General features: G+C 43.4%; 1 protein-coding gene across 2 annotated transcripts in view; it reads left to right on the forward strand.

The window, feature by feature from the left end:
- The window catches only part of LOC121544946 (eIF-2-alpha kinase GCN2), a 36,591-nt gene extending 27,191 nt beyond the window's left edge, over positions 1 to 9,400 (forward strand). The window contains exons 32-39 of one of the 2 annotated variants that reach the window (XM_041855212.2): positions 1,841 to 1,927; positions 2,296 to 2,408; positions 2,511 to 2,569; positions 2,978 to 3,081; positions 3,398 to 3,466; positions 4,378 to 4,422; positions 5,255 to 5,370; positions 5,625 to 6,252. In XM_041855212.2, the coding sequence (XP_041711146.1) occupies positions 1,841 to 1,927; positions 2,296 to 2,408; positions 2,511 to 2,569; positions 2,978 to 3,081; positions 3,398 to 3,466; positions 4,378 to 4,422; positions 5,255 to 5,370; positions 5,625 to 5,703 (672 nt within the window). In that variant the 3' untranslated portion in view covers positions 5,704 to 6,252. Of the gene's footprint in view, positions 1 to 1,840; positions 1,928 to 2,295; positions 2,409 to 2,510; positions 2,570 to 2,977; positions 3,082 to 3,397; positions 3,467 to 4,377; positions 4,423 to 5,254; positions 5,371 to 5,624; positions 6,253 to 8,928 lie in introns of those variants that run through there. The other variant, XM_041855213.2, reaches the window with a different exon arrangement.
- The last annotated feature ends 215 nt before the right edge of the window (positions 9,401 to 9,615 follow it).

The following is a 9,615-nucleotide window of genomic DNA, read 5'->3' on the forward strand; positions in this document are numbered from 1 at the left end:
CTGCTTTTACTGACCAAATCTCCAGTAAGTGCTAATTTATAGTCTGGAGATGGTAAAGTTGAAAGTTTTGTCACGTGCACAAGTACAGTGAAATAAAAGCCCCTCTAGCTTTTACTAGACAAATATGGTGAACCCTTTCCACATGTGGTCAGCTGGGAGGCATATGGCAGAAAGCTGGTCGGCCCTCAGTCATCCACAGTGGTGGACCTGTAGCCTTAGCTCGCTCGCTCTGTCTGTCAGTGAGAGAGCTGCTGTGAGGAAGCTGGTGGGGAGCGAGACTCCTGGAGAGCAGAGCAGAGGTCATAAACAGTAAAGAGATTGTACCTCAGCAGTCTACTGTTCTGGTCTGACCCAGCTCTGCCTGCCAGAGGAAACCTGTCTGGCAGTATTTGATTAGGATAAATCAGCTCTGCTGCTCACACACAGCCACAGGTGAGTACACTACCTGGACAGGCCCCGGTTTGGGCACTGGGGAGAGCAGCTCTCCGTTCCAAGCAAAACTTGGTTCTCCGCCGCGCCGGAGGAATTTGAGGCACAAGTGAAGCATTCCACCAGCACACATTTGAATTATCCAGACCTTTCGCTGCCATGGCCCAGTGGTATCTCAACCTTCCCTGGTCTCTCTCTCCTATCCCCACCACAGCACCCACTCTGATCTCAGTGTGAAATGGGGGAGTTTTCTGCTTTTATTATGACATTCCACTCGTGTTGTCCAACACGTACGGCACACGCTCTCTGTTTGCACAGGAACTGATGAGATGTAGGAAAGCCACTGAAACCTGCCAGAACCCAGCTTTCAGGACACCCCTAAACCACCAGGACTGCTTCCAACTCGTACTCTTAGACAGACAGCCCACCTTTACTAAACACATTTTACATTTTAGTAATTTAGCAGACGCTCTTATCCAGAGCGACTTACAGTTAGTGAGTGCATACATTTTTCATACTGGCCCACCGTGGGAATCGAACCCACAACCTTGGCGTTGCAAGCGCCATGCTCTACCAACTGAGCTACAGGAGGCCACATCACATCAAACTATCTTTCCCATAATCCCACTGTCATCGTACATAAGAAACATGGGGCTGAGGGAGAGTTTATCCTCAAGCTAATACACTGTAAACCACAACCCCTATAGCAAGCACATGTTGTGCAATAACATGCAAGGCAGGTTCTAGTTCACCAAAACCACACAGTTGGTTAATCCACATAGTAGCAGTTGCTGTAAATGTTAGTCTGGGTCTAGAAATGGGTTGCAGGATCTGGAGCCCATTGTGATGTTGGGAGCAGGATATACAGTTTTTACACTTGGCTATTACAAAGTAGTGTTTTCTTTCTACAGTCAATCAGAGCCATCTAGAGTAGGGCCAGTGCGATTCTGCATTATGATGCATTTACATGACACTTTTACGTTCTATGCCAGCCATGTTAGCTCCCAATTAACATTTACATGGGGAATATTTAAAAAATACTATAAAAATGAATGTCTGGAATGAGCATTATGATGCATTTACATTTGACATTTTAGCAGACGCTCTTATCCAGAGTGACTTACAGTAGTGAGTGCATACATTTGTGTATTTTCTCGTATTAGTCCCTCGTGGGAATCGAACGCACAACCCTGGCGTTGCAAGCGCCTTCTCTACCAACTGAGCGACACGTTCTATGACAGCCGTGTACACTCCCCATTTTAACATTACATGGGGAATATTTAAACAATGCTATGTAGCTGTAATTCTAGAATTAGAACAATATTCTAAAAGTTGGCGTAACTCTCTAAATATGGCTCTGGTGTCACTGTTTCTTGTTCCCCTCTGTGTCTGACTGTGTCGTTGTGTCCAGTCCCAGGAGACTTTGCTGGAGCACTGTAGACAGGCTGGCATCACCTGCATGGCCCTGGTCTCAGACAAGGAGGGGAACTACATCAAGGTAATTATAATTGATTTTTATATAGAGCTTTTCCAAATGCTCAAAGCTCTTTACATAGTAACTGTGCTTTACTGCAACTGTATGTGATTGTAAGTCCTGGGTGGAATGCAGCACTTTGATACATTCACTTGGCCAGCATCTGACTATGTAGTGTGAAATGGAATATGGCTTAGTTGGCTGTTTCTCCTACTTGTACTATGAATGGACTGCACCTGTGCTGTAAGCTTAGTGCATATAAATGGTATTGATATGAATTCCAAATGGTTTGATGTATACATTAGTTTGATATGAAAAATATGAGAATGTAGAATGAAAGTTTGTGTTGGAAGCAGGTCTGATTCCCCTCCCTATCCCCCGTGTGTCCCCAGGTCAAGTCCTTTGAGAAGGAAAGGCAGTCAGAGAAGAGGATTCCAGAGTCTGACCTTGTGGATCACATTGTTCAGAAATGTCGGACCAAATTCTTTGAGGAGAGAAATATTCGGTGACAACACGGTTTACTAACCCACACACTAACTCTGTAATAGACTTCTAGTGTTGTTGGGGAAAGAGACTAATACAGCTGTGTTTGTCTCTCCTCCAACAGGGAAATCTCTGAGACTGTCTCTCTTCAGAACCCCAAGGGGTCACTCGTCAATACCTCTGGTACAGTTGAACAGCCTCTTCTCGACCCTGTATCCAGGGATGACCCTCAGTACCATTGACTTGGTTCTGGGTTTGATTTCATACGAGCTCCTACATGGTGGTAGAGCTGTGTTGAATGGATAATTTAAAGGGTGATGGTGAATTATGTGAGCTGCAAAGTCATTAATGCTAGTGTTACATTTCACACCACTTCTGGCTCACACGCACAGTATATGTAAACCTTAATGCAACACACTGGCCGTATTAGGCTGGGTAACAATGATGGCTTCTCAGTGTACTGGTGTCTGTCGGTGATGGTGTGAGAAGGCTGTAGAGGAACTCAGCTCAGCCATATTCCCATGGTCTCATTAGGGGTGTGTGTGTGTGCGTGTGCGTGCGTGCGTGCGTGCGCGCGCTGTGGCTTGACAGGATCATCAGAGCAGCACGGGAGCAGCGCCTCCAGTAACATGAACGTGTTACTTATCTCTCCAGAGAAGGTGTCCTCCAGTGCTAAACGGCGCTACGAGACACAGGTTTGTCAATCACACCGGTCACTCAAACCTGTCCTGAAGTAGACTTTAACAGACAGACTGAGCTAAGCCCAGTCACGCAGCCGACCACGAGACAACTCTCTCTGGCTGTGGTTCCCAGCTCTGTCTCACTTAAGCAATGTAGCATCCATCAAGGTCAGACAACACGACGCCTTTTACGCACGGCCAGCCCAGTTTTAAACCCCATTGGCTCGCATGGAGACCAATTGCATGTGAAGATGAAGTGGCTTTTGTTTCCCAGTTTCATTGGATTCATCGGAGCAATTACTATTTTTTTCCCCCACTCTCTCTTTTTCAGATACAAACCAGATTGCATTATCTTGCTAGCAATTTACAGAACAAGAGCAATGACATCGAAGTTCTGGCTGTAAGTAATTTGCTGTTTTCCCCGCTTTACACCTTATCTGTTGAATCCATGTGTGAAATAGTGAAATGAGGACAGAAGTTAGCTGATAGCTATAATAGCAAACATCAGCGTGCAGTGGGATTTAGAGAGCTCCCCTGGAGGTAGATAGCTACAAAGTGATTCCAGTTGCTCCAGAACAATAAACAGAAAACAAAAGGAGAGGGCATGTCATTTGGAGCTAAATTGCTACCATATTTAGTTTATTTGTGGTTTTGGAGTAAATTTGAAAGGAGGTATTCACAGAGTAAATTGTACAGTGTAGTATTTACTGATACGACATACTCCAAATACATTTGTCATTCCATATGTTTGTGTCTGGTTCACATCAGAGAGTTAGAGGCTAGATGCTGGAGTGTAAGTTATTGAAACATTACAGACATAATCGCCTAGATGCCGGTATGTATTTACTCAGAGCTGTAAGTTTGGTTCCAGGTTACATCATCAGTAATCCTACCTGTCTGTCATAGGTAATACCCCTAACTAAAGAGAAATCCAATTTTCCCAAAATATAAAGGCATATGATGGTCCTATGATTTCCTGCGAAGGACCTTTACAGTAGTGCAGTCAGTGGTGGTGAGAGCACCATGAATGAAGAATAATTAGGTAATGTTCTGCTCACAGAGTACATTGATACAGCACAGTGTGCAAATGACCTTAAGCTGAGGGAACTGAACCTTCTGTTTTGTGTTGCCAATGTGCAATGTGTCTTGATATTTATAGTTTATATTTGGATACTGTGGCTGAGGTCACATTTACTTCCTTAGAAAACAGACAGCATGCTATGTACGGTATGGTCTGGGAGTACATGGTGAAATAACATCCATTGTCTTTGTGGAGTCTAACGCACCTCCCTCTGTTGTTTTTTGTCCCAGGTGGACCTGCCGAAGGAAACCCTCATCAACTTCCTATCATTGGAGGTCTGTACCCAGCTCTGCTTATCATGAACTCTGTCTGCACAGTCAATAAAGGACATCTTGGCAGGATGGAGGAGGGTATGGAGGGATTCCTGTCTGGGGAGCTGGGGGAACACCTTCACTCTCCTCCTCCAGCAGTCCTGCCAGGACCCTTTAGGTCACCTGCCCTGAGTCCCCCTCCCACAAACACCACAGACTTACCAGCTGGGACAAGGTGTGAACACTCACATTCCAAACTCCTGATCGCAGGGCCTGCCAAACGAAGCCGGAACCCCTGGCTTTCATCAACAACAAAAAATGAGAACGTCAATTATATGGTGTTAAGAAACATAGGAAAGATAAAAAATGCTCTGAACACAAGCAGGGTTGCATAACTAAGCAGACGCTCGCGCCAAATGAATGGCGGTCCTATACAGTTCCCCTCTCACATCGCACATGTGGCTTTGTGAGTGAGTGTCAGAGAAAACACTTTCACTGTATAAAACAAATTACAATGCCCAGACTCACAGGAAACCATGCATCACACGGACTAATTACCCCACAGAGCAGTGAGGGACTGGGACTCTTAACTCTCCCAGCCGCCTCTCTCACTGGGCAGCTTTACTGCACCGCCAGCCTCGACAGGCAAAAATATACATTGTGGAAAATCCACAACCCGCAGATCTATCTTTTATATTTCCCACCATTAACTGCAGATGGTGGAGTGAATGTTTACACAGTCTCCGACACGGTAACTACAACTACATAAACAGCCCTGTTTGTTTGATCGCAGCAGCTATGTTGAATGTCTGATTGCTGGTTTCTCGCTCTCTCTTTCTGCCACTTGTCTCTCCAGTTTGATGGAGATGAGCAGTTCAACATCAGCGTTAAACATCTGCTGTCACGTCTCCCCAAGCAGCGCTACCTCAAGTCCATCTGTGAGGAGATCCACCACTTCAAAATCCTAAAAAGGTGCGTAGTTGTAGCTGTGTACTGGGCATTATTTTTTTATTTTTTTTATTCAGGGTCTGGGTGTTCCAGGGCAGGCAAACCCAGCCCAGCCAGAGTGTGAGAGCAGGGCAGTAGACCCTATCGCCTCGCCCCTGTGTGCTCCCGGGGTCTGACTCAGGCCGTAACTCGCCTTTTTATTAAAAATCATGAAACCTGAGGAAAACGGTTGAGAGCATTAAAGGTCCTTTAAAAACCAGACTTCCTTTTATGACCAGCAAACACCAGAAAAGCCCAGCCCATACCCCAGGTGTGTGGATGTCAGTCAACTCTTCAAACAGAGCAGGTCAAAGATAACTACAGTCTGTAAAACACCAACTCCTCAGATGATCAGATTTCCATTTGGGGTAAGGATTTGTCCTGTCTCTGTCTGACTGCTGTCTGAGTTTCTTCACTGTGAGTGACACCCAGAGCCCTGGGCCATAGACCAGGTCACAGGCAGGGTTAAAGCCCCACTGCAGGCCTTCTGTACAGGGGACTGGGCTAATATCAGCCTCACTGCCTATAGCCCTGCTCAAAGACTGCCTAGTTTTATTTGGATGCTCAGAACAAGGAGCCTATGTAGGATTTGATGGATTCTCTCTCATGAATGGGTATAACATAGAAGAAAGCAAGAGCCCATTTCGCTGGCTCTAACAGGGCTCTTCGTAGACCATCCAGAGCAGTTGGTTTTAATTTAATGTGTGTCTCATTCACTGATGAGGGAAAAGTGTTTACTGATAAATTACCATCATTTGCTAACAATGGAGATATTCACAGTGGATTTTATGTGCATGTTTGTTTGTTTTCGCTTGAACTAGGTCACAGAGAGGGCCAGATACAGTGCCTTCAGAAAGTATTCACACCCCTTGACCTTTTCCACATTTTGTTGTGGTACAGCCTGAATTTAAAATGGATTTATTTTTTATTTTTTTTCGTCCCTGACCTACACACAATGCCCCATAATGTCAAAGTGGAATTAGGTTTTTAATAAAACATGAAAAGCTAAAATGTATTGAGTCAATAAGTATTCAGCCCCTTTGTTATGGCAAGCCTAAATAAGTTCAGGAGTAAAAATGTGCTTAAACAAGTCACATAATAAGTTGCATGGACTCACTCTGTGTGCAATAATAGTGTTTAACATGATTTTTGAGTGACCACCTCATCTCTGTACCCCACACATACAGTTATCTGTAAGGTCCCTCAGTGGAGCAGTGAATTTCAAACGGCGATTCAACCATGAAGACCATGGAGGTTTTCACAAAGAAGGGCACCTATTGGTAGATGGGTAAAAATAAAAAAGCATACATTGAATATCCCTTTGAGCATGGTGAAGTTATTAATTACACTTTGGATGGCGTCTCAATCGACCCATTCACTACAAAGATACAGGCATCCTTAATTTTACATTTTAGTCATTTAGCAGATGCTCTTATCCAGAGCGACTTACAGTAGTGAGTACATACATTTTCATTCGTTCTGGTCCCCCGTGAGACTCGAACCCACAACCCTGGCATTGCAAATGCCATGCTCTACCAACTAAGCCACACGGGACCTTCCTAACTTAGTTGCCGGAGAGGAAGGAAACCGCTTAGGGATTTCACCATGAGGCCAATGGTGACTTTAAAACAGAGTTACAGAGTTTGTCTGTTATAGGAGAAAACTGAGGATGGATCAACAACATTTTACTCCACAATACTAACCTAATTGACAGAGTGAAAAGAAAGAAGCCTGTACAGAATACAAATATTCCAAAACATGCATCCTGTTTGCAACAAGGCACTAAAGTAAAACTGCTAAAAATGTGGCAAAGCAATTAACTGTTTGTCCTGAATACAAAGTGTTATGTTTGGTGCAAATCCAATACACACATTACTGAGTACCACTCTCCATATCTTCAAGCATAGTGGTGGCTGCATCATGTTATGGGTATATTTGTAATCATTAAGGACTGGCCAGTTTTTCAGGATAAAAAAAGAAACGGAATGGAGCTAAGCACAGACACAATCATAGAGGAAAACCTGGTTTATTCTGCTTTCCACCAGACACTGGGAGATGAATTCACCTTTCAGCAGGACAATAACCTAAAACATAAGGACAAATCTACACTGGAGTTGCTTACCAAGAAGACAGTGAATGTTCATGAGTGGCAGAGTTACAGTTTTGACTTAAATCTACTTGGAAATCTATGGCAAGACCTGAAAATGGTTGTATATCAATGATCATCAAACAATTTGACAGAGCTTAATACATTTTGAAAGAATAATGTGCAAATGTTGCACAATCCAGGTGTGGAAAGCTCTTAGAGACTTACCCAGAAAGACTTACAGCTGTAATCACTGCCAAAGGTGATTCTACAAAGTATTCACTCGGGTGTTTGCAAAAATGTCTAAAAACATGTTTTCACTTTGTCATTGTGGGGTATTGTGTGTAGATGGGTGAGGAAAAAAAATATATTTAATCAATTTTGAATTCAGGCTGTAACTCAATGTGGAATAAGTCAAGGGGTATGAATATTTTCTGAAGGCATGGTAAGTGGGCCAAAGGCCACAGTAGTAAACAGTCGCCTGGCTGCACTGTGCCTATAAACTACTCTGCCCATATGGCTCCACAGTCATTGAGCTGCAGCTACAGCCGCTCTTTCATTTACTTCAAAACAGACTCGTAACTTGATGCCCGCCAGATCATCTGAAATACCCTGTGAAAGAATGAAAAGAAAGGGCCAATAATGATGGTGACAATGAATAAGAATAGTCCAATTAGGCTGTTTTTCCACAAAGAACCGGCCAGTTAAAACATACTAAACCGACTTTACCTGGTGTGCTAGGCTTACACAAGAAAGCAGTTATAGGTTATTGTCTGTCATTGATGTCCGTAGTAATTGTTATGCATTCCCTTTACACATAGAAACATACACCGAATGTACAAAACATTAAGAACACCTTCCTAATATTGAGTTGCCCTCAGAACAGCATCAATTCGTCGGGGCATGGACTCTACACGGTGTCAAAAGCGTTCCACAGGGATGCTGGCCCATGTTAAATCCAATTCTTCCCACAGTTGTCAAGTTGGCTGGATGTCCTTTGGGTGGTTGACCATTCTTGAAACTGTTGAATGTGAAAAACCCAGCAGCGTTGCAGTTCTTGACACAAACCGGTGCACCTGGCACCTACTACCCTACCCCGTTCAAAGGCACTTAAATCTTTTGTCTTGCTCATTCACCCTCTGAATGGTACACATACACAATCCATGTCTCAATTGTCTCGGCTTCAAAATCCTTCTTTAACCTGTCTCCTCCCCTTCATCTACACTGATCGAAGTGGATTTAACAAGTGACATCAATAAGGGATCATAGCTTTCACCTGGATTCACCTGATCAGTCTATGTCACGGAAAGAGCAGGTGTTCATAATCTATTGTACACTTGTGTACTTCAACATAGCCTGCTAATGGCCATATGGGGTTGGGGTTGTTTTGGACAAACATTGCGTTATTGAGAAATGGGCTTTGATATTGGGACTTGATGAGTGTGTTGTCTTTGCAGAGTTGCTGTGGTGGTTTTGTACAGCTACAAGGACGATTACTACAAGATTCTTCTGTGAAACCGAAGATGTGTTACTGCTCAGGACAAGCTCCAAGCTGCTCCCAGCACAGCAGGCTTCCTGTGGCACTTTTCTTTATAGAGAAACAGTATCTGTTTAGAAAGATGACAGCTTTATTATGGCTTTCCTTTTGAGACTCTGAACCTAACGGCAAAAGTTAACTTTTAGTGTTAAATTGTGATCCAGTTACAATCATCTCTGAACCTCACAGCATTTTGTGCTCCTCCCTACAACTACAAGACAAAAAGATGGTTTCTAATCTTCTTACTGTACCTGCCTTAATGTAACGGTTAATATACATTCTGAGGAGGATTTTTTTTTTGATTGCAGATGTGTTGCTATATTTCCAAATAAATGGCCAATTCCATATTGTGACATGATGAATAATAGCAATAAATCACATATTTTCCCTCAGTTTGTGGTTCTCTTCTGTGAGATTGTTCTGCGGGAACAATGAATATATTCATAATACAAAAGCAGCTCCAACCTTGGACATAGCTGAGAAACTTGATGAATAACTATGGACTCTGAATATTCTATTACTGAGTTTTTTGACTACTATGAATCTCCCAACATTTTCCTGTTGAATGTGAACTCCGATGGTATGGAAAAAAACTTTATGCTGTAAG

The sequence above is a fragment of the Coregonus clupeaformis genome, chromosome 29, assembly GCF_020615455.1.
Source record: "Coregonus clupeaformis isolate EN_2021a chromosome 29, ASM2061545v1, whole genome shotgun sequence".
Lineage (NCBI taxonomy): Eukaryota > Metazoa > Chordata > Actinopteri > Salmoniformes > Salmonidae > Coregonus > Coregonus clupeaformis.